The 25,088-nt window shown below is 40.1% G+C and overlaps 3 protein-coding genes across 6 annotated transcripts; 1 reads left to right on the top strand and 2 right to left on the bottom strand.

Moving 5' to 3' along the window:
• The first annotated feature begins 57 nt into the window (after window positions 1–57).
• fbxo30a (F-box protein 30a) lies at window positions 58–7,087 on the top strand. 3 transcript variants are annotated; one of them, XM_007561786.2, is made up of 3 exons: window positions 58–284; window positions 2,708–4,681; window positions 4,805–5,008. In XM_007561786.2, exons 2-3 carry the CDS (start codon window positions 2,753–2,755, stop codon window positions 5,006–5,008), a joined length of 2,133 nt encoding a protein of 710 aa, XP_007561848.1. In that variant the 5' UTR covers window positions 58–284; window positions 2,708–2,752. The 3 variants fall into 3 exon arrangements, with proteins under 3 accessions (XP_007561848.1, XP_016531803.1, XP_016531804.1); XM_016676317.1 differs by having other exon boundaries at window positions 68–162; XM_016676318.1 differs by lacking the exon at window positions 58–284 and having other exon boundaries at window positions 2,753–4,681; window positions 4,805–7,087.
• On the bottom strand, window positions 6,564–12,799 carry stx11a (syntaxin 11a). The gene is made up of 2 exons (XM_007561785.2): window positions 12,414–12,799; window positions 6,564–10,309 (listed from the first exon to the last, which is right to left on the bottom strand). The coding sequence occupies exon 2, from the start codon at window positions 10,302–10,304 to the stop codon at window positions 9,438–9,440; it is 867 nt and encodes a 288-aa protein (XP_007561847.1). The 5' UTR covers window positions 10,305–10,309; window positions 12,414–12,799; the 3' UTR covers window positions 6,564–9,437.
• An 884-nt stretch (window positions 12,800–13,683) lies between these two features.
• LOC103144686 (syntaxin-11-like) lies at window positions 13,684–18,223 on the bottom strand. Of its 2 annotated transcripts, none has more exons than XM_007561783.2 (2): window positions 18,101–18,223; window positions 13,684–15,427 (listed from the first exon to the last, which is right to left on the bottom strand). In XM_007561783.2, the coding sequence occupies exon 2, from the start codon at window positions 15,423–15,425 to the stop codon at window positions 14,574–14,576; it is 852 nt and encodes a 283-aa protein (XP_007561845.1). In that variant the 5' UTR covers window positions 15,426–15,427; window positions 18,101–18,223; the 3' UTR covers window positions 13,684–14,573. The 2 variants fall into 2 exon arrangements, with proteins under 2 accessions (XP_007561845.1, XP_007561846.1); XM_007561784.2 differs by lacking the exon at window positions 18,101–18,223 and adding an exon at window positions 16,684–16,853.
• Between the last annotated feature and the right edge of the window lie 6,865 nt (window positions 18,224–25,088).

Here is a 25,088-nt window from a genome sequence, read left to right as displayed (position 1 = left end):
ATATGACAACGACCTGCCATAATTCGCCCATAAACCTAAATGTGACAGGCCACTTTACGTGATGAGGTAGTGCTGCGACGTCCTAAACCAGGATCAACACTCGGAGAGAACCAAAGGACCCGCACCAACTAAACCAGCTGCGGCCAATTCACAAGATTTGAAGTTGTTAAGTACTTTAAGTTGTTGATATGTAGGTATAGTTTCCGGCTCTTTGAAATTAACGAACCAAATTTAAAGAGAACAATATTAGCATAAATAAGACTTCAGGGACTTCAGTAACTCAGGTAGGTTGTTTCCAGAAGCTACCGGCGAGCTAACAACTGAGAATACAGAGTTGTACACGCTAATGCTAACAGGCTATTTGTGTTGTTCTTTTGTTAGCTTAAAAAGTTTTTTTTTTCTATCTGTTCGCCGCTGTTCGGCTGTTACTTGTTTAGTGATAAAACAAGTTTATGTAAATCCTATTATTTTTAGTGAAGTCATAGGAGGAAGGGATAAAAGTGGGCAGAAGGAATTACACCGGCTGATGTGTTGTTTACGTTTAGCTGAATGCTAACCTGCCAGCTGTTCTTGCGCAACTCTGCTGTCAACTGCAGCAAAGATTTCAACAATAGTTATTATGTTTTAAACTTTTCATTTTAGACCAACAGCGTTGTTGCGGGTGTTTAAATTGCTGTCTGGAGACACAACGCCGTTCACATCCGTAACCTGACCTGATAAACAGTAAACTCATAAGCCATCAACTGGTTGTGTTGGTTTGGGAAAAGTCTTGGCATGTTTTTCTGAATACCAGAGATTTTGAACAAAAGCTTAGTTTCAGCTCTGAAAGTAACATTTCAGGTTTTCACCAAACCTGAAAACCCCTGTTGTGAAATGTTCCTCACCAGACAAAAATATTTTTATTTAGTGTAGTTATTATTAGTATTCTTTGTTGTTCTTTGTGTGTGACAAACAAGCACTAATTATTATGTGATGTGGAAGTGAAATGTTCATAATTCTTCCTGAATAATTATTTGAAAAGTGTACTTGTATCCAGTGGTGAAATTTGAAGCAAATTATAACCCAAAATATGCAGTCAGAGCTACAATACAGTGGTTTAGATCATGAAATTTGTGTTTTAGAGTGGCTCGGTTAAAATCCGATATTTTAAATTCCTTTAAAAATAGCTGAGCTTGTTTAGTATAAAGAGGATTAAACAACATTTTTAGTTCCTAGATGTGCAAAAGGCCTTAATGAGAGGTTCATTTTGGTATTGCATGTTTTCTCTGTATGTGAATAATGGCTGTAGTTATAAAGCAACCCTTTTCACAGTGATTACACTTTTTGCATTTGTTGTTGAATTTCTCTTTTTCAGGGTACAACGTGTTCCTTTTTGAGATTTTCTAGTCTACAACATGGCAGGTTCTGTTTAAGTGATTAAAAATAATAATTATAAGAAGAAGAAAATTACAAGTCTTGTAGTAATCAGGTATGGGTGTGGCCAGTAAGCAGTAAATCTGCTGAATCACAGCTGCTATGATTTAACATGGGGGGGATTGCTTTTTTTCTGTAGTCACTCCGCTTATCTTCATCTAATTTGTATGTATATATATTTTTATAATCTGAAACATTTTAGTGGGACCAAAAGGTACAAACAGAATTCATCTGTAATGGCACAAACGCTGTTTCACATCACTGTATATACACCAGACTTTTCAGGTTTCTATTTGAAAAAAACAATTAAAAAATACAGTCATACTCACTAAACTAGCATATGCGTTCCATTGAACCTCGTTTGTCAAATTAAAAATATATTAAAGCAGGTGTTAAACTTTTAATTAGGCCCACATTTCTATGTTAAATGTCTTTTTTTTGTATTAGTCTGATGTGATGTTCTAATTTTAAGTCATGTTTTCATCAGTTTTGTGCTGAAAATCATTAAACAAAGGCTCAAAAAACATCAGTCTGTCTGTAATTAATCGTTATGTGTTTCACTCGGTGAATTGAGTTACTAAAGTAAATAGTTTTCAGTAATATTCTAATTTATTGAAAAAATCTGTACGACAATGTATAATTTTTAGGACTTCAACTAACAATTATTTTAGCTATCGATCAATCTCTGTTTGTTCTGGTGATTAATCAGATAAAATAAATTGGCACGTTCTGCAGATTTTTATTAAACTACTTGAGCCTTTTCAATGCAATACTAGAAATTCTTTTAAAAGGTGGAATAAATTAAATTAATTTTTAAAAATAACAAAATATTTTATTTCCTAAAATGCAGTAGTTTATTGAATTGTGTGAATATATAAAAAAAATCCACTTGAGGATTTCAGGGTAAAACACATTTACAGACAAAGGTGTTTTTTTTTTTTTGTGTGTTTTTTTTAAATCTTAGAAGCAAAATATATACATGTCCAGTTTTGGCTTAATTACAGCTTTGAATATTTTATTTTTTATCAGCAAATGGCCTTTTCTTGAGTCCGTATTCTCCAGATAATGATTAATTGATTACTAAATTAGCTGACGAGTATTTAAAAAATTCATTAATCCAATTAATCGTTTCAGCCCTAATAGTTTTTCCTCCACTTACCCAATAGGTGTACAAATCCTAGTACATTTGAGTTTGTTGTGTTGTGACACGATGTGAAAAAGTTTTAAGAATAAACATTAAAGGTGAGGGATTCACTATAAAAGTCTTTTTTTAATCCTTTGTCTTTGTTTACAGGGTCCAGCTTTTGACCACCCCACTGCAGGCAGGAACTACTTTAAAATGGAGAACCTGCATCCGCACTGCCTTAAATGCATCAACAGAAGGTGCATGGCCAAACCAGAGCCGGGTGTCTCCTGCGATCTGGTTGGCTGCCCTCTCGTCTGCGGGGCTGTTTTTCACTCCTGCAAGCTGGACGAACATCGTCTCCTGTGCCCCTACGAAAGACTGCCGTGCCTAAACAGCGGCTTCGGCTGCCCCTTCACCGTCAAGAGAATCAAAATGGCGCAGCATCTGGAGACTTGCCCTGCCAGCATAGTTTGTTGCACAATGGAGTGGAACCGGTGGCCTGTGAGCTACGCCGATCACAAGTCCTACGAAAACCTGAGCAAAGACTTTGACGAGGTGGAGCAGCTGGACATGGCTCTAGCTCTTCAGGATCAGAGGATGCTATTGGAATCGCTGAAAGTTACAACCAACGTGTCGAAGAACGGAGAAAAGGGAGCAGGTTATGGGAATGAAATGGCGTCGGTGTTGGGCAGTGAAACGGTAGAAATGGAGGAAGAACCTTACAACAACTTGTACAGAGCTTCAGGGGAGGCGACCAGGAGCTTAGCTGCTGCGCTCGACATCCTCACTAATTCCAACAACATTGGCAAAATCATCGAAAATATAAATGGAGATAAGAGTGGAGTGGTCCATAATGGAGAAAATGGGGAAAGCAGGCATGTTGCTGAAGGCGGGAGGAACGTAGAAATGCTTGAGAGTGACAGTGATTCAGAGTGTGAGCTGGGGGCTGTGGGTGGAGTTGATTGCGCAGTGGAAACGGATGGAGATGAAGATGCTGCTAACTGGTCTGAAGAAAGGAACTTTGTGGAATTGCATTTTGAGGAAAAAGATGTCGTCATCAATGAACCAATTCAAAACGGTGACCTCGTCTGGCCTCTCATCCCTCAGGACTACATACCCGTCGTAGCACCGGAGCCTCCCGCGCCCCAGCTGGTCCCGCTCACACCGCCATTCCTGGTGTCGGATCAAGTGAGAAGGAGCTTCTGCAGGTATCGGTGTTGGAAGCAGAACTTAGAAGTGCTCAGCATGTTTACATATAACGTCCCCCAGGCCCTGATCAACCCTTACTTGTTTCGAGTAAAAATGGAGGACAAAGCGGTGGACACATCTGACCTGGAGGTAGAGGAGGACCCGATGGGGCTCCATGGCATTGACCTCATCACTGCAGCGTTGCTGTTTTGCCTCGGGGATTCCCCGGGAGGCCGGGGGATCTCTGACAGCAGGTTCGTCGACGGCTACCACATTGACTTTGGCACTCAGACATTCTCCTTCCCTTCCGCCATCCTTGCCACGAACACCATGGTGGGCGACATCGCCTCAGCCTCAGCCTGCGACCACGCCAGTCCGCAGCTTTCCAACCCCAGCCCCTTCCACACGCTGCGGCTGGAACTGGTGCTTGAATGCGTCGCGCGGTACCAAACCAAACAGCGCTCCATGTTCACGTTCGTGTGCGGGCAGCTCTTCCGACGCGACGAGTTTTCGTCTCACTTCAAGAACGTCCACGGGGACATCCACGCTGGCCTCAACGGCTGGATGGAGCAGCGTTGCCCCTTGGCGTATTACGGCTGCACTTACTCCCAGAGGCGCTTCTGTCCGTCCGTGCAGGGCTTTCGGATCATCCACGACAGACACCTGGGTTCCTTTGGAGTGCAGCCCGGATTGCCTTTGAAAACCGGAGACAGCCACTCAAGAAAGCCCCACCACATCGACGCTCAGTACGATCAGTTTAGCAATCTTCCTTTTGAGGTGCTGCAGCACATAGCAAGCTTTCTCGACAGTTTCAGTCTGTGCCAGCTGTCCAGAGTGTCTCGCACCATGAGGAACGTGTGCGCCAGTCTGCTTCAGATGCGTGGCATGGTCGTCCTGCTGTGGGAGAAGAAGCGGCGCGACGACGGGTCTCCTTCGTGGCAAATAACGCACAAGGTTAGAACATTCAGGTGCTATGTTGTATGGTCATTCAATTGTCAAAATCCTTGTCATAATTAAAGCAAATGTGAGTTTTTCTCGCCATGGTTGAAGTTGCATGCTGTTCTCGTGTTCTGCCAGGTGTGGCGCTTCAGCACGGCCTTCGGCACGGTGAACGAGTGGAAGTTCGCCGACATTGCCAGCATGGCCGACCACCTGAAGAAGTGCAAGTTCAACACAATCGCCCGCCGGGAGGAAGCCATTCCTCTGCCGTGCATGTGCTTCACCAGGGAGCTCACGAAAGAGGGAAGATGTTTACGATCGGTTCTGAAACCAGTAGCATGAACACTGACGGCATTTTTTGACACCTTTTTCTTTTTGACTGACCAAGAGAACTTTGATCTACTTGTACGTTCTTCAGCGTTTACAGACATTTACTCTCTCCACGCTTCAAAACTGCAACTCCAGTTAAAACGGTGTCAATTTCAGGTTATTCTTTGTTTCACTTTAATTTACAGGAGACTGTCAGCAAGGTGTTGTGGTTCAGCTGAGGTCGCGCTGAAATTCAAACGTTTTTCTCCACAGCATCTCAAATGGTTCCACTAAAACGTACATCAGCTCCGTTTTAAATAGAGATTAGGTTTTTTACTGAAATATAACGTTGTGATATTCAATATCTATTATGATTTACCTAAATTTTCCCCTATTTTCTTTCTATTTCGTCAGAAGGATCTTGATCAGGGAAAGGCGAATAGTAAAAGTTCACCTTATTGGCAAAATATACAAGATCATTCCTATTTCTTGGCCCAAAACAAATGCCTACAACCTATATACATGTTTTGCTAAACCCTACTTTTCTATATAATGAATGATTTTTATATATATATATGTGTGTGTGTTTTTTTTAATGACTTAAACTCGAATACTAAACATCTGACAGATTTCTTAGTGAGACGTCATCACTGCTGTTAGCCGGTTAAAACTCTTTTTCACAGCTTTATTAGAACATATTGAGACAGACAAAACACCTGAGCAGAAGTTGGATGTTTCCCAGGATCCTTCTGCTTTCAGCTCAGCAGCGTTGGCGTGTCGACATCGCCGTCTCTGCGAGGCACGTCTTGTGGTTGTGGAGTGTTTTGTCTTCATTTCTACTTGTCATTTCTGAGTAATTATCTGGCTTATTCAGGGTGAAATGAGAAACGCTATTATTCAGTCTGTTTGGCCAAACTTTACCAGCAGCTTATTTTTTTTTTTGTGGGTTCTTTGCTCCAAAAATCTAAATGGAGCAATGAGATGAATATGAATGTACTTGGTGAAAACATAAGTGACATAAAACCCTGCTGGCCAGGTTTTAGGAAGCTTAACCAATGATTTTGAACATCACTACTTTTTTCATCTTTGATTTTGATGTGTTGAATGTTTTTGCCATTACCTGCCAGGTGGGTAAAAATGGATGGCGTCTCAGGGTTTTAGGATGTTTTTGTTGTGATGTTGGTTGTGAGACGACGATCACAGCGCACAGTATGACGAGCACAGGTTGTAGTGCAGCAACAGAGAAATCTAAGATTTTATGGGTGTTTTTTCTGATTGCTGATGTATTAAAACAGGTTGTTTTTCAGATATTGAGATTAATTTCATTAGCATAAAAACACGTTTTGAAACACCGTGTGTTTTGTTTCTGTTTGAAAGAAAATGCTTGAATCGTTTTTTTTTTTAATAAAAGGTAGCGGAAAATGTCAGCTACTTTAGGTTTTAGCTGCCAGTTTTCATCTTTGTTTTTTTTCCCTCCTCTTTATGTATATATTTTTTAGAGGTTGCTGTAAACTCAAAGCTTTATTTTTTATCCACTTGTGCTATTACACTTTTATTTTGGTACTTTAAGCTTTTTTTTTTTTTTAAAGAAACCTGCCTCAGTAAGGTGTAGATGTGAATTATTGGTTTGCACATGAATGCATGTACTGTAAACTCCTACAGGTGACCGGTTTGTTTTTGCTTGACATTTTGCTGTCACTCTGCATGTGAGTTTGAAACATGTATTAATCAGTTCAGCTGCAGATTGATTTTTTTTTTTTTTTTTTTTCCAATTTTTTTTAGGCATCTGGATTACTTTTTTCACTTTTCTTTTGACTTGAACCACCAGGTACTTAAGCTATACTTCATCACATGTGCCCAGTGTTCAAATTTAAACAGATGTATGTATAGTAAGGGAACTGGTCTTTCATCGGTCCATAAGTTCATGATCCCAGGAAGAAGGCAAGAGAAAAAAAAATTAATCTGCTGATTTTCTAAATGTAGCCATTTTTTGTGTCTGCAGTGTGTTGACAGTATTTTAACTTTTATTTTCACTCCTGTGTTTTGTTTTTCTTGCACCAAAGTATGTCAGTTTGTTTGTAGGTAATAAAGAGATCTGCCAGTATTTATGCATTTATTTGTATTTATTGATGTGTATGCAGGTTTAACACCATTCTTAACTGAAAACTGCCATGTTTACACAGAACTTTTTTTTTTTATTTAAAATTTCCTGGTCTAAAGTAAGAGCTCAATCAGTTTTAACCAAATAAGCACTCGGTGTTTGCTGTTCACACTAAAAAAAATTTCTAGAAATTTATACTAATAGTTTAAAATATGATCCATTTCCTTTCTTGTCCTGTTTTGGTAAAAGGGTCTAATTTTTTTATGGATTTGTTAAGGTTAGTTTCTCGGAAACGTATTCATAATCCTTGTAACAGAACCACTAAATTCTGTTATTTTATTTGACAGACCAACATACAGGAGCACATTTCAAGGACTATTTCATCTCGTATATTTTTACCATGGGATTTTTCTGCCAGGCAAACGTTTGCGTCGCATACGGGTATTTTTATGACGTTCTGTGACTTGAGGCTACTGCTAACTAGCTGTTAGCATACCCTTGCTAGCTAGCTAGCGTTGTGCGTCTAGATAAAAGCGTCATTTTATTGCCAGTTGCTGGACGACAGTCTTTGCTACTGATTTGCTTCTGTTGCCAACCCATACGATGCTGTGCATTCTGTGCAAGAAAGCTTGGAACTACAACTATATAAAATATGGAGTGTTATTTTGTACATTTTTGCCATGTACAAAAATGTCCATTAAATTTCGTTGATAATGGACTTAAAATGTATTTGAATTGGTGAAACCTGCAGAAACCCTGCTTACAGCTAGATGGCACCAAATTCACACAACTTATTCCTAACTGAAGATGTTTAATGAGTCCTTGTGTCTTGTAGTTTCGATACCGTTTTGTCTGTGTGTTAAGACCGGACAGCATTATAAAAATAGTTAAATAAGGTTAAAATTGACAAGTGACTTAATGATGTTCCAAGATTACTAATGTAAATGTTGTCCTTAACTTTGAAGCCTGGATGAAAAGCCCTTATTCATCATATGTAAATATTTTAAAGGAATTTTTTCTTGAGTTTCCCACCCTCCTACATGTACAGGCAATAAGCCCACACATAACTCTCAAACAGCCACACTTCCCATCAAACCTGGGGGTTGCAAACCCACAAGGATTTAGCCCATCGACTCTAATCTCCCACACCTAAACCTTCTCTGCCAGGCTGGGGTCTGCAGCTAACCACAACAAAACAAACGTGAGCAGTCGTGTGCGGACGACGGGCAACTTTGTAAAGTCTTGGTGCAACGCCTCTGACAGAGCTGGTCACACTGCCTGTAAGCCCCCCCTGCCTCAGCCATGTAAACCACAGCGATGCTGCTGATGGAGGAAGTGCAATCATTGCAGACTCATTTCAACATTGAGTGGCGACGTTGCAGTTTGAAAACGCCCACGACAACCACGGCCATCTGACTCACCTTCATGTTACCAGCTGACAACTGGCAGCTCCTGTGGGAGATGGCGTGTCGCACATTTTCACCTTGCTGTCGCGCGGCCAGAAGGCCCGCTGCACGAACCGAGAGCCTTCTGATCTGCTCTCCATTCTATTGTTGTTCCTCAGCCTTAGCAAACACATAGATTCAGGTCACGAGAAAAGCTGACGTATTACGTGACTGGCTTCTGTTGTGTACTGTTGACTTAAGATAATACCATTTCATCTGAAACTGCAGGAGCTCTCAGTCGAGAAAGACAACAAAAGGCCTGTAGGTGAATTAGGTTGGCCAGGCTATAGTTTCGTAAAGCATGTAAACATATCTTCCCTTAATTAGAGGCCTTAATGTATTTCTAAAGACCTGCTGAACAACAGCAGCTGCAGCAGGAACCAGAACCGCTTTTATTTCCAGTTTCATGCTTGCGCCGTCCAAACCACTCGAAGGCATTTAATCTCACTTTAAACAAAATCACATTTAAATATTTTACACTGCAAAAATGACAAAGCTGAGAGTCTAAACACAAAGTTAAAAGGTATTGTACTTTAGATTTATGTCTTTGCAGGAGGTCAGAGGGAACTGCTTAAAATATAATCAAAGTAACAATCAGGAAATGTAACATCCAAATTACACTCTCAGTTTTGCATGAGTGTGTGGTTTGAAGTGACTCTTCCTTCTTAACACTGTAAAAAAACAAAAAGAACTGTGATGTCAAAGTACTGATGTTGGGCTGCAGTGCAACACTTTAAATTAAACAGACACAGACACATGGCCGGCCCAAGATTCTACAGGATCCTGGGGCAGCAGCTGATTTAAGGCCCCGTAATCTTAAAACTCACTTAAAAGTAGACACAAATTTGAAGATTGTGCTCATGCCTGGGGTCAGCTCTGTAGATATGGATAAAGGAATCGTTTTGCTAAACAAGTCTCATTTGCAGCAAGGGAAGCAGCAGCAGAAAAGCTTCTTGCACGGATTGTTTTTCTTGTACTTCACAGCCTTCTTGATCTCAACCGTAGCCTTGGCGACGTAGTCCTGAGTCGCGCCAACGTTGGCCTCTATGTTGTCCAGCATGGAGCCCTGCTCCTCCACCAGCAGCGCCAGCTGAAAGAAGAGTTCGTGGATGTCCTTGATGCGGCTCTCCAGCTCCAGCAGCTCCTTGTGCCTGTTCTCTATCTCGTTCAGAGCCGACCTAGCAGTCCTGCCCTCCTGGAGGAGATTATCCACGAAGATGTTGCACTTCCCCGTCTCGATCATCTCGTCTATCTGCTCCCTGCTCACCTCCTTGCCCATGATCTCCGCTTGCCTCTGGATGCGGTTTTTGCAGTTCTCCCTCTGGATCATTTCGGCCTCGTTGAACTCGGATATGGCTTCGTGGAAGGCGCTGGTCAGGGACACGTACTGCGAGCGCACCATGCGAGCCACGGCCGACGTGGGGCCATGCTCTTCCTCCAGCTCCTTGCTCAGCTTCCCCATCTTCTCCAGCCGGGCGTAGATGGCCTCCCCCCGTGCCTTGATGTCCCTACCGAGCGCGTTGGCGTCCCGCTTAATGCTGCTAAACCTCCTCACCGACGTGAGGAAGCGTGTGTTCTGCTTCCCCATGCGCTTCACGTCCAACTTGAGAAGCAGCATCTCCTTCCTCATCATCTGGGCGTCTTTGTAGATGCTGTCCATCACGTCCTCGCCCTGGAAGACGACAGCGTGCTGCTCCAGCAGCTCCTCGTCCTCGTTGGGGCCCCTCTCCTCCTCTGTGGGGGCAGAGGGGAAGGTCTGCAGCTCGCACAGTCGGTCTTTCATTTTGCCTGCAGGAGTGAGCAAGAAGCTTAGTCAACCTCTTTAGGGAAATAACATTTTACATTGTAAAACAGAAGCTACTGTAATACCATAGATCTGTTGATCGAATGTCTACCAGAAAAGGGAAACAGAAGCAGTTTTTTTGTTTTTTCTTCTCTTGTGAATTATCTGATCTGCATCAAAGCCTTCCTAAACACAAACTGGGCCACAATTGTTAAAAATAGGTCAGTAAAGTGGCATGCAGTCACCGTTTCAACAGCTGCAGGCAGCAGAGTTTCACTCTCAAAACAGTAGAAAGGTTAGGCTTTCATTTTTGGGCAGATAGAGTAAATAAAAGGTACCAATAGCCTTAGCAACAGTTTCAGCCATCTGCCTTTTTAGTTTCATAATTATGAAATAGCTGAAAACAGGAAGAGTGAAGATAAATTTGTGTATAAGAACAACGAGAAAAGAGAACTTGTTGTGAGGTAGGCGGGAAGGTTACTTGAAAACTTCAAGAAGATTCTGGTAAACTAAATAGAATCGTTTGATTTGAGAAAGAAATTCACTTCTGGTGAGACCAAGTTGCAGTCAACCAAAAGTGGATTGGAAATGCAGGAAAACCAGCTGAAGATAAAAAAAAGACCAACTCAATCAATTAATCAAGTTTATTTGAACTGCAGACACAAAGCAGTTCAAAGTTACATCGCATTCTATAAAGATTACACTCTAAAAACAAATTTTGGAGCGTGTTAACTATTAGATATTAAATCTATTTACATTTCAACTAATTACTGTAAATGTACCATCCAATAAAAGTAACATTCTAACAACACTTTTCTTTAGTAACAATTTTTTTTTTATTAAGGATTAACTGAGGAGCTTAACTGAGCTAACCATAAGCTAGCTATTACCGTTTGTCTACAGCAGTGAACAGAAATGCTGACATGTTCAATGTTGATATGATACGGTTTTGTTATGAATGAACATGACAACAGCAAAAGTTGAGATTTGTCATTAAGAATTGTGGGCCAGAAAGTTGCAGTGGTGGGGGGAAAAATTAGGATTGTACCCCACCATAGGTAGCTTAGCGATAGCGCTAGTGCTAAAGTCCAACTTGTATAGAAGGAATCTGGATGCTAGTCTGTTAAATGTGGGATATTGAAGGTATTTAGACTTTAATTAAGTGCATAAATGTGCAGCAAGTTTCAAGAAATTATATATATTTTTAGAAACATTAGCTACTTCATTGGAATGTAACAACACCCAACATTTATTGAGCACACAAGAGAAGGGTGATGTTGGTATGTTTTTATGGACTGTACTTTAAATTAATTTCATCAAATGTTTTTCAAGATATGTCTTGACTTTAACTTCTTGCCTTTGGTGATTATTTGCATAATTAAATCATGGCTAAATATTTTAATATAAATCCATAAATTGGTTTTCTTTAAAAATCAAATATTCCTTAACTTGTCACCTTGTGACCCACAAAAAGTAGGTATCAGAAGCTTAGCTACTGGTTTAGTGTACTAGTTATTCTATTTACTCAGTAGGCTGTAATAAAGGTGCCAGCATCACTAGTTGACCTAAACTTTGGAGACGCTGCTACAGCTCCATTAGTTTTCATATCCTGCATCATTTCATAGTTTTAAACAGAACCTTGTGATTCGTCAACATATATATCTAGCATTAATACGCCCAGTTTCAACTATAACCAAGAAATTTTAAGATAAACTGACCTAGATTTTTCAGAAACTTCTGTAAAACTTTGAGGCTATTCTGAACAAACTATTTTTAGAAAACTCCTATAACAAACTTCCGATGTTCTTATTCAGGTTTCTAGGAAGGAAACCCGTGAACTACTTCCTCGGATGTGATGATGCGCAGATATACTTAGCCGCTCGTCTCAGACTCAGGCTTGTACAGAGAATCCGCTATTAACATTTACTGATAAATGAGCGATTAAAACTTGTATTTTACAGTCAAAACGTTAACCAGAACGCGTTTTTTTGTTTTTGTTTGGTCAGACTGATGGAGAAAAACTGACAGAGACAACCTGACTCACCCCACCACTCAGTGAACTTATAGATGCAACATTACAGAAAATATAGTTTAAAAGATTGCACATACCTTGAAGCGTCACCCTTCAGCGGTACTACGAAATTAAACTCACAGAAGCACAAGGAGCGAGCGATGAAAGACTCATTTCCTCTTTTTGACTCGGTTCCAAATGTGAATATTTCAACATGCAGCGTGCAGTGAACGGAGTGAGGGCGTCTGACAACACTGCAGCGCCGTGAGCCAACGCGGAAGATCACGCCTTAAGTTCTTCATCACCGCCGCTGGGTACAGGAAGAAGATCCAGCAGTCATTCAGAAGGTGCAGCCCCACACACTGTGACATGTTACGGTTATTAACAGAAAGATATTAAACAAACGTCAAAACGTTTTATTTTATTTTTTTTTAAATCCATCCACCCATTTTCGATACCCGCTAGTCTTGTCAAGGCCTGTGCCAATCTCCAGCGGCCATTGGGTGAGAGGCGGAGGGAGAAATAACCTGGACAGGTCACCAGCCAATCACAGGGCAACACAGAGATACACCTGGGAGTCGTGTAGTTGGACTTTGGGAGGAAGATGGAGACAACCCAATAATACACAGGCTACACCAGTGCAACTAGGATTAATAAATGTTCAAAAAAATGAAGCTGAAATAAATGATTTGTAAGATTTTAAACTTTTATAGTTTTTTTTCCATCCCCGTAATTAATGAAATTACTTAACTACATTAGACACACACTTAGAATATGTGCATGAATGCTAAATGGTTTAATTAAATGGATAGAGGGACAAACTGGCATTAAAATGGTGTGGAAAGGAGGCACAGACTGGCAAATGCCATTGTAGCATGTTTACGATGTGAAAGATACAAAACATCAGTCTCTTCGACCTTTCACCATCGTTGTAGTTTCAGTTGTTTGTTCCAGAAAAGAGCCGTCTCCGACACTGGATCATGTTTTCCATACCAACGAGGCATCAGCTGGAGAAGTTTTCTACAAATTGAGGACTAAAAGGAAACGATCTCTAATCAGTTGCTAGAAGGAAATGTGCTTACGTGACCCCAGTAAATAATCAGGAAGTCACTCAGAGTTGGTTTGGTTCTGTATGGGTCATAATCACTTATATTTCATAAGAGTCAACCGGCCAAACAGGGATCAGAGGCAAGGTTAACACAAATGTGGCTCATAAGATTAAATACACATTTGAAATAAAATTAAATTTGTTTTACATTCATTAGAATTTCATGCATCATTTTATGTGTGCATTTGTCAGCTGATCAATAAGATATTTAAATGTAATGCTAAACAGGGTTAAACAGAAATTACAGGAATTAAAGCTGATTGTTTCGTATCTGTTTTTTTTATTATTGACCTACTAAGCTGGTCACAGAATGCTTTTCATTGCAACATACTTCATATCTTTACATAAAAATATTAGTGTCAAAGGCATGGAAATTTAAAGCAGCACAAAATTAATGTTGGCTCAATTAGAACAAAGCGTTCCACATAAAAACAAGTAGAAATATTTCCTCCACAGATTCTGAGAATTTACAGAAAGCGCTTCTTTGTCTTTCAGTAATAAAAATTTCTTTACATTCAGAGGCTTACATTCCTTCAGTACTTATTAGATTTACCTTTTTGATTTTGTCCCATTCCTACCGAGCAGGTTTGCAAATGTAACAGTGGTCACTACTATTTAAAGATACTTGGATGATATGAGTTACAATATTTCATTTTCATTTGGGATAAACTAAGCATTTTTTGTATTTGAGTTGATTTGAATACCATCAGCTTCAATCAGCTCCTTCACAAGACCTTTAGCTTTCTTCTTTTCAGAGATGTATATGCAAATTTTACAGCAAAGCATCTTCATTTCTTCAACCATCTGGTTTCTGAATGACAACTGCTTCTCTTGCTTCATATATTTGCTTAAATAGATGAATATAGTAGCACAAAATTTTATTCACTTTAAATGAGAAGTTTACAAACCCTAGACAGTAGCATCCAGACTGTCCAAAATAGTTTTAAAACCATGAATTTTGAAGAAGTTGGTAAAACGTCTTACTTATGCATGCATTGTGGAAATAGGTTTTCAGTAGCTTATTGGTGTCTGACACAGCAGTTTGTTCTTATACTTCCTGTCATGTAGGTTTTTGGATTTGCTGCTTATCTTTTCCGCGTGTGTAAAATAAGCACCGTCATAACCAGATCTGTTATTTCCTCATCACAAATCAAGGCATTTTTTTGTAACACGGAAAACAGCCACAAAACATCTTCTTGAAGGGGTTGTTTTTGTCCGAAGCGAGGGCCCTGTCCAGCTGGAACGTGCCCTCCTGGACGGTCACCTCGGCTCTCTGGACGTTCCTCTCGATGCTCTCCACCCCGGCCCCTTGCTCCTCCACCAGCATGGCCACGTCCAAGAAGAGCTCCTGGATCCCCTCGATCCTCCTCTCCAGCTCCTGCAGCTCCCGGTGTCTGCTATCGATGCTCACCAGGGCCGAGCGGGCGGTCTGGCCCCCCACCTGGATGCTGAACACGCGCGGCTCCTCTCCCTCCATCATCTCCTCCAGCTCCGTCTCGCTGACCTCCCTCCCCACCACCTCCATCTGCCGCTGGATGTGGCGCTTGCAGGCCTCGCTGTGGCTCATCTCGGCCTCGTTGTAGCCGAATATGACCTCCCGCAGCGCGGCGCTCAGGTAGCGGTACTGGGTCCGAGCGACGCGGGCCGCGGGGTCAGAGGAGCCCCGCTGGTCCTCCAGCTGACCCCGGAGGTCGTTCATCCCGTGCAGCTGCTGCAACACGGCTTCCCCTCTGCGCTTGATGTCCATCCCGATTGTGTTGGAGTCTCGCTTCGTGACATCGGGAAATGAAGTCTTGTTTAACGTCTGGAAGTTCACTTCCTTTAGCTCGCCAATGTCGTTCTGGATCTGCTGGATCTCCAGACGGATCCGCTGGGCCTGCTGCAGGATCCCATCCAGATCCGGGTTGGAGTCTTCGTGTTCTGAGCGGCCGTTCAGGTCCACAGCGCTGAAACCTTCAGGATCAGTCTGGGCCTCCTGCAGGTGTCCCAGTCGGTCTCTCATGTCTAAAAAACAACAGGAAGGAGGTTAGATCCATTCATTTAACAGTAACACATTAAGCACAGCTGTGCTTCCTACAGAGGCTAAGAAAACCTTCCAAACCCCATCTAAACACGTCCATTTCTGCCATATTGCAGCCACAAACTTAAACATGTTTCATTGACATATCATGCGAAATGAAAGAAAATGTATACATTTCATAAAACGATATTCAAATCTGAAAAGAGTGGCTTGTATTTGGGTTCAGTCCTCCCTCACTCAACACCTCTCCAATCTGTTTATTTTGGTTGTGGTTGGTGTCCTGTAACTTTAGGTGTGGTCCTGCTGCATAAAGGCTGAATCAAAGGTTTACTCATTTCCTCAGTGCATCATCAAGTTCTGCAGGACTTCATCCATCTACCCACCAAACTTGACCTGACCTAACAAGATACTGCCACCACCGTGTTTCAGTGTGGGAATCTACTTCTCCAGTGTGTAACATTAAATATGGAGCAACAACAGTTACATCTGACAGTTTCATTTGACCTTCTTTTGCATGTTTATTGTGTCCCCCACAACTTTATAAAAAACTTCAGTTAAGACATCTTATGAGTTTAATTTATCTATTTTATTGCAAGTCTTCCAAAGTGACTAAATGAGTGGAGTGTTTAAATATTACTTCTGTTGACTGATGGCTCCTTCTCTGGGTAATTTTATTTTAGGGTATCAGAATAAAGGCTCACCGAACTTCTCCAATTTTATTTAAAAATTGTAACATGAAAAACATTGTGGTTGGATTGTGACAAATTCTGAAAATGTTCAAATTTTAGCTAATTTCTTTGGTTTGTAACTTTGGCCCTGCTAGAAGAACTAAAACCCTCTTTTAGCCGATAAATGTCCCACTCCATCAAAAGCTGCTAACAAAACAGGAAGTAGGTTCTTAAAGCATTTTTCTCCGTTTTTGACACAGGCCATGCTGATAGGAGTGGTACGTGTGAGCTGAAAGATTTACATGTGTCAAGTTTTTTGCTCCCTTTAAACCACCTCAGCTTCTGCCCAAACTTGAAAAAGCTTGCTTCCCAAATGAAAAAAAAAATCAATTATAGATCACAACAAACTAATTAACTAGTTTTCCAGGTAATGTTAATAATCTACTTTTAAGTTAACAGTGAATGAACAAACTACATTCCAAACACATAAAACCCATCGAATCACCAAGGCTAATTTGATCTTCTGAATGCAGATTAAATGATATAAACTGTGCATAATGTCCAGTTCCTACCAGTGGTGTCTTTGTGAAAGTTTGAAGGTGAGGCTCTTTGTCTGCAGAGATCATTGTGAGCACAGGTGTGCCAAGTTATCTTATAGACTTCAGATGGGCCTGAGTGAAAGGGATGGGTGCGCTTGATTCTCTGTGATGTGTGTGCCAGTTGGGTGGAGATAGTAAATGCACTCACAAGTGTACCATTTGCTATTTTAACTTGACAACATGCTACATTAACTCACAATTCTGGGGGGAAATCCAATACTACAGGGAGCTGAAGAGAGCAGTTCTGAAAGTAAAACTTTGCTGTCAGAAAATTACATTTTGAAATACATGTTTCTTCATTTTCATTTAGTTCTCTAAAAGGCTCTCAAGTACGTGACTTTAATCTTTAATGAGAAGATTACAAGATATTTAGCAATAAAAAAATAAAAATAAAAAAAATAAAAAATACTGCCTGCACTTAGAGAGGAAATTAAAGTACAAACATGAACTTTTCACAGTTTTAGGTTTAGGGTAGATGTGGGTTCAATTCTAGAGAAATTATAAGTAAAGGCATTTAAGTGGACTAAACAGATTGCAGGTGAACTTAATGAACTTCCTACATCTGCTACTGCTGATTGCAGTTTTTGCAGGAAAGTATTTAAAAATCCTCGATTGTTTCCACATTCTATCACATTACCATCAGCTACTTTAATACATTTTCTGGAAACATTTTAATGTGATAGACCAGTTGCCACCACCGTGTTTCACTGAAGGGATGGTGGGATCAGAGTGATGTGCAGCGTTAGTTTTCTTCCACACAAAGTTTTGTATGGAGGCACATAAAAAAAGCTAAATTTTGGACTATTTTCCTTAATTTCTTTCTCCCCGAGTGGGTAACAGCAAATTGCAAATATGCCTTCCTATGGTGTTTTATCAACATGCAAAGCTTTATTCTTCCTACTCTTAGCCAAAAAATACTGAAGCTATCACCTGCACTAAAAAACATAAATAACTTTATTTTTATCCCTTCATGTTGGTTGAAAGGAGCATCCATTGGCTGTTTTTGAACGTGTGAAGGCTCCCAGCATGCGGCCTCACTAAGACAGGCCCTTTTTCTCATTGGCTTCGTAAGGCCGATATCCTCTGCATCTCCAGTAATCAGGTCATCTTAGATGAAGGTTCTTGATCCAGCAGGACATTTCTCAAAACTCACCAAACAAGTTCCAGTACAGAAAAAAAGGACAGACTAAAAAATAACCGAGCTTGTCTGATAGAACCTCTCAAACTTTGAATTGAATTATTTACAGTGAAACTCAAGTGATGAACAAAAAACAATTTTCTCTTATTTTATTCCTAAGAAGGACTCCAGTACAGGCCTGTTTAGAGGCCTTTAAAATCATTTCTATATTAGAAGAAATCACTATAATGGCAGAATTTTTTCATCCCTTACTTGCGCTGGTGTGATTTTTCTGTAGAGGCCTCGCAGCTCGTTTCTTTGTGACCCCCTAATTAATCCCGATCATATAGAGACAGGTGCGAGGTCCAGCGAGCGTGGCGACGGCTCGGGCAGCTCCAGATGACTTCAGGTAAATGTTAACCCTCATCACTGATGCGCCTTAGAACCAAACTTTCTGCATTCCTGTTGCATCACATGGAAACAGAGTAAAGTGAAGACCGGCCTCTCGAGGATTTTATCAGGAGGAGAAACTGGTGTTGATCCTCCGCATTCCTCTGATCGGCTGAAAGTGCGTGAACTTTTCTAGAAAATCAATTTCTGTTCCTTTTTTCTGACAGGTTAAAACAGAGCCAGTTCCTGGACTCTAGAAGCAAAATCTTACAAAGTGTTTTTGGTCTAGTTTCTATGAGTGACCTTTCAGCAAGCAATGGGAGCTTGCTTTAAGAAAGTGACTCCTGATGAAAAAGTACTAGCTGTAAGTGAAGTAGTCTGCCAGTGGGACAAGATATTTGTCTCATATTATAAGTTAAAATATCACTGATGTTGGTTTTATGTTTTTGCAGTGTAAGAATAGAAAACAGGAAGTGTTTTAGATATGCTATCTCCACAAAGGGTGTGACTTACATGTTCAGACGTGATAAGACATCAGAGAGATTTGTTCTTCTAACATTGAGGTTTCTGTGGAAAAGGCTTCTGGTTTAATGAAACACAAACTCTGTCCAGGAGAGCTGCGAGAAAACAAAAAGCTGAAAACTAGAGCAAGGTTTTAGTGGGTGTGTGGGAGGCAGTGTGATATAGTTATTTCCAAAGAAAAACAGTATCTTTTTTTTTGGATCCGCATGATTAGCAATTTCCACCACCCTCTGTGAGTCTGAGTCACACTCGGCTTGCGTTTCGAAGGGGATTTTTGTTGCAGAGTCACTGGGCTGCTGCCGCTCACTCTTCAGCTGTCGTTCCTATAAAGAGACGAGAAGCATGAATGAAAACCGCCACCGCTGCCGCTTGAGGATTCCCCTAGAAACCACAGCAAAAGCAGCGAGTCTTTGTCGTCTCCTGTTCCACTCACCTGGTCCTGAGAGAGCGCCTCCAAAAAGTATTCATCTGACTCTCCCCCCCTCCTCGCTTATCAATTAAAATCCGGGCTTTCATAAATATTGCTGGGTAAAACCCAAATACGGTGATGTTTTTCATTTCAAATGAATGAAGTTTATGAACTGGAATTTATGTTATGAAATAAACAGTGAAGTACATGTAAGTGTAATTAAGACATTTTTCTGTGCAAGGAAACAGTATGTTGGATCCAGTAATTGATTTTAAATGAACACTCCTCTTTAATGAAGCAGAATCATCAGTGATTACATGCCCAAATTGTGTTTTTGAATTTGCAACACTTTATAATACTGAGCATGTATGTAGTAACGGCATAGAGGAAAAAATAACCTTTAAGAATAAACCTTTAGCTTAACCTGTCTGAATGTAAAGTGTCATCTGCTATGTCATGCGCTAGGACTATAATTAGGTTTCATGTAAAATAATAAAAAATATTGATGAAAGTTGTAGCTCCTTTAGCGACTTAATTTGAAAGTCCAAGACAATAAAGAAGTTTTCAAGTCTGCAGGAAGAATGAGAGAACATATTTGGTGCTCAGTAAAGTTCAGCGTTTGGTGTCTATAATAAATTTTGTGAAACAGTGAAAGAAGGGAGCAATTTTATCATCCATGGAAGATAATTGTTGGAAGCTGGGGTTTGGATTCTGTGTGGATTTCTTCAGGTTCTACAGTTATCCACCAGAGGGAGCCAGGGAGTTGCTACTGAGCAATTACACACACCTGTTAATCATCTTCTGTATGAGGATCAAAAATATACCAAAAAACATGACTGTAATGGAAAGTAGCATTATCTTAGACAAAGTCTTGCTGCAGAAAAACATGACAGCTAAAAAGAACATGTGGTATGACATTCCATCTATGAAGAGACCAAAAAACAGAAATGCCATGTAACATTGAAAAAGTGAAATATTCGGAGAGTAACAAATGAATGTATGAGTGGTGAAAAGTGATCATTATATGCTCCACCTTTTGTATTAAGCACCATTAATAATCATTTTGTCATTTTGAGATCCAGGCGAGGTTACACAGCTGTGTGTGTACAAATGCTGCAGTGGCTGATGTAGTAAGAAGATATAGCTGATGGAATAACTTAGGGGGCACAGTGAAGTCCAATTACAATTGAATGATATCGGGATCTTTAGAGGTTCACAAAAGTGAATCATAAAAAGTTTGGTGCAAATCTGATGATGCATGTATGATTTAGAGACGACTGTATCCATACAGCAAGGGATTTTAATTCGCCATTCGGCCACAGCCACATGGTTCAGCCAGCAGCCAGCGTTGACAGTTCATCATGTCATTTTGTGTCACTTGGCACAGGTTGAAACCTATATGAGTCAAAGTGTAAAAGTAAGACATTAAGACATTAAGCAGAAAAAATAGGTGACTTCCTGTTGGAAGCAAGGGGGAGGGAGGGACTCAAAACTGAGGAATTTAGAGCCACCGTATGGCAACGGCGTTACAGGTCACTTCGCCACACCTACTCATTCCATCGAAATCCATCTGTGTTGGAAACCCAGTCAAACCCACACGTCTTCTGTCTCTGGACACAGATTAATGTTGATTAGGGCAAAGGGATCAGATAGAGACCGTTCCCAGTAAAGCATGACACTTCCTATTCTCAGGGGGCATGGCTTACGTGCTGTCATTATTTGACCATTGGGTATTGTAGGAATCCCGATGATAATCAATCACTGAAAGTTTGGTGCCTCTGTGAGTTTTTGTGTAGGAGATATAACAGTTTTGTGTTTCATGGTGAATAAGTGAACTTTGACCCCAGGTATCTCCCTTTCAGCATGAAGGAAAACTCACAGTTTTGATAACTTTTAATCGGCCATGCCGTATGAACAACCTGACCAAGTTTGAAGCCAATCAATCGAAATCTCGTAGGAGGAGTTAGATCAGATGCGAAGGCTGTAAATGTCCAAAATGGGTCAAAATTGGAACTTCAATCCAAAATGGCCGACTTCCTGTTTGAGTTGCACGATGACATTAATTGAATTTTCTGTGTATCTTGGGGAGCTCTACAAGTGTACCAAACTTAATGTCTCTACGATGAAGTAAGGTCCACGTGGACGGTATTTTGAAAGTTGCCAGGTGGCGCTGTTGGGCTGTTTCTGTTGCGATTTTTGTGACGACCTTAAAATACGTAATTTTCACGCAGACTTGACAGGTCCGCCAACTTTGGTGAGTTTTTGAATATGATAACGCCCCAAAAAGCTAATTCATTTGATGGAAGCATAATAGAAAGAAGAAGAAACAGGACTATTACGATAGGCCTTCGCAGTTTTTTAGGGCCGAGCTTAGCTGCTCGGCCCTAAAAAGTTGAACTGAAGTGGCAAATGTTCAAAATCAAGAAAGAAAATATTTCTAGAGAAAACAGGCTATAACCATTAGATGGCGACAAAAGCCATCCGGTTTCAGGGAGTTTTCTCTAAGGAGGCAATTGAGAGACGTTCAGATTTTAATATAGCTGGATATTTTCACTGTTTAATTTACAAAAATTTTCCAATTGAAACCACACAAATTGGTGACTATAGTTCAGAGCTTCTAGAAACAAATAAACATTTTATATACAACAAATCAAAGAAACTTAATGTAACTAAATAACTTGTACTTTTAAACTAGTGTCAAGTGTATTATTTCTAATCATACATTTTAAATACACCATACACCCACATGTCATGTCCAAAGGAGGCATGTATTATAATTTTCAACCAAGCAAAGTGAAGTTAGATTTATGCCTGAAAGATTTTACCGCCGTTCCCAAACTCAGGTCAGCAAACATTACAAGCAAAAAAGCCTAAATTGTGTTTCCTGTCCTCAGTCAGCTGGTTCTGATTTTTTCCTAAATCAATAACCTGTTTAGGCTTTGCTGATCTCCAGTCATGATGTTCGCATGTGAACAGCTAAAACAAAAATTAAAACACACACACACATGTTTGTGTGGCTATCTTTGTGGGGACTTTCCATTTACTTCCATACATTTCTACAGCCTAAACCTTTTTTCCTAACCCTAACCAAAACTCAATTCACACCTTAGTCCTAAATCTGACCCCTGACCTCAAAACAGGGTTTTCCCCTTGTTGGACCACACACACGCACACACACAGCCTCCTGTGGCCTCTTTCTCTTTCATTAGATATTGGACAAACTCTGGGAAACGGCTTTCTGCGAGCAAACCAAAAATACATCCTGAACCGAAGGATGGAAACCTTCAGGATTCAAAGCCAAGTAAAAGTAAAATCTAATTGTGATCTGTGCTGCCCATTAGTCCTCTTAAACCAGGTTTCCATGACCTCTTGCCAGGCTGATTCCCTGCTAGAGGAAAGTGAGCTTGATCTTCTTTTCACACAGAAGATGCGATTGCTTAATCTGAGATCTTAAACACGGGTCAGTCAAGGAACCTTGCTGGCGTCTTAAAATATAACTTTGTATGTTTACACAACTTGCAACTCCATAAATAATATCTAATGTAATTTTCTTGCTTTTTTTCCTCACCGACTTTTACAGCACAGCCAAGAAAATCTCAAAACTCTGGCTGACAGTCATGGTTTTTAATCGAATTTCACGTCCCCTAAAGGAAAAATCGCAACAGGGCCTTAGCAGGGATTCGGCCGCCGGATCAGAGCCGCACTCTCCCAGCTTGGATAGGGCACCTCAGACAACAACCAGGTATCACGGGAGCACATGCACACACATGCGGTGGGAGCCGCTCGGACCCCCCACGTTTTTATTGGATTACGTCTCATCAGGCCTCAGCAGTCAGGCCGCCGGTCTGAATGGAGAAAACATCAGCCGTTTCCAGTTAACCGGAGTTGTGACTCTAATTATTCAACTTATTAACTCCGTACTGAGGTTCACATAACAGCATCAGTGTCTTGGAGCATCTGATCAAATTAACATGAATGCCTGTCATGGGTTTGGAGATGCTCCCTTCTGATTTCCCAAGCTCTCACTTTGCTGCGCTTAGGCGATACATACATACCTTCAGTCTTGTTTTAGAGGTGACCTGTTTTACTTTTTGGTGCATCTGCATGACAAACTGCATCCTGGTATCGTTTACATGCATTTTTGCAGTAACAATAACATTATAAAACATGACTAAAAACAATCTGTTTTAATGTGATATTTTAAACATATCCAGCAACAAAGTCACATAAAACCAGGTAGTTAAATTTCTGCAAATTCCATTGCTTTCAATCAAGTTAATTCCTCATAAATAAATAGCAGAAATACCAAGAATTGAATCTAATCTGATTAACAGAAGACAGACGTATATAATGGAATATTCCTAGACTAATCTGGTTGTGTCTAATCCTTTTTGATTGTGATGGTAAAACATTTAAAAGCAGTGCCAGCAGGGGGGCTGTGGTGTTGTGTAAATATTAATTTTATGGAAAAGTTGAGCGTCCTTAGTCATCACCTCAGTTATGCAAGTTTGGGGCCCCCAAAGCATAAGCTGCTTGTTTCATTCTTTTTTTTTTTTTCTTTTTTTTTTGGCCCAAGAGGACAAAAGAGAAATAAAACACTTTGTAAAAACAACAGAAAGAGATTCAAGGAATTAGTAAATATACAAAAACCCTCTGGATGATTGTAAGGATGTCAGGGTTGGTTATAAAAGAGTCTTTCACCAGAGACAAACATATAAATGAAGTTAAATATTTATTACTCAGTACTTTGTTCGGTATAAATTTGATTAGAGTTGTTTCTTGGTTTAGACTTGAGTATTTTAGGAAGACTTTTTTTTAATAAATTGTTGAATGTAAAAAAGTTACACAATAAGTTAGGAGAGATGAGTTTTACATACTTCTGATTTAAATGCTGGCATAAATATTCAAATATTCAAACCCTCCGTTTGTGGGTTTTTGTTTGTGTGTGTGTTGCTGTTTTACATTTTTTTTAAATGTTAAACAGAAATGTCCATGTATCTTGTTTGGATTTGTTGTCAGAGTTGAAATCAGCGCTTATTCATTTGTAGGAACAATCCAGTCAGTTCTGACCCAGAAACGACTGACGCACCAATCGGACTCAGTTTGAGCTATTTTGCAAAGATGAATGGACAAAAAAAATAAAAAATTAAAAATCTGTCTCTATATGTGCAAAAGTGGTTTAAAAAACCCCAGTCCAAATCGTTCGCTGGGGCAAAATGACTCTCTAGTATGTATTGTCTCACATTTATACCATACTTTTCAAAATCTACATTTTCAAGCATTTAAAAAAACCATAACATCCAAATTAATGGTTTTTGAAATTAAGGTACTTTCGCACTTTAATTTTTGTTGGTTTATCAAATGTAATCCCACGAAATTTGTGGTTGAAGCCTAATAAATGTTTAAAAAAAGTTCAAGAGGTGTGACTTTTGCGAGGCACACACACACACACACACACACACACACACACACACACACACACACACACACACACACACACACACACACACACCTTTAATTCCTTTATAACTGATTTATTAACCCATCAGTCCACAGAATCTCAGATTCTGCTTGGTAAATCTCACCGGAGGAAGACCAAAGTCTTTTTCTGCCAGCCTGTCTGCAACCTGATTAAGTTTTTGAAGGATATACGGAAAACATGTAGCTTATTGCTCGGCTCGCAGATTAGATCATGCAGTAAATTGCATCGATCTAAGCTAGAAGCAACCTCTTTTGTTTTTAATGTTTGTATATGTAATCACTGAAAGCAAACTTTGTAAATAAAAAAAACAACAACTTTGATTGAATAAGACAAAAAAAAAACATTCACTAACAGAGAATAAATGCGTTTGAAACCTTGCTGAAGTAAATCAGAGGGTCATGTTCTTCCATAAAAGCTCCAAAAACATGTCAGACTGTTTTGGTTTTGCTTAAACTGTA

The sequence above is a fragment of the Poecilia formosa genome, unplaced genomic scaffold (genome assembly GCF_000485575.1).
Source record: "Poecilia formosa unplaced genomic scaffold, Poecilia_formosa-5.1.2 Scaffold131, whole genome shotgun sequence".
Taxonomy (NCBI): domain Eukaryota; kingdom Metazoa; phylum Chordata; class Actinopteri; order Cyprinodontiformes; family Poeciliidae; genus Poecilia; species Poecilia formosa.
Note: the sequence above shows the minus strand (reverse complement) of the source record. Positions and strands in the feature narration are given on the sequence as shown.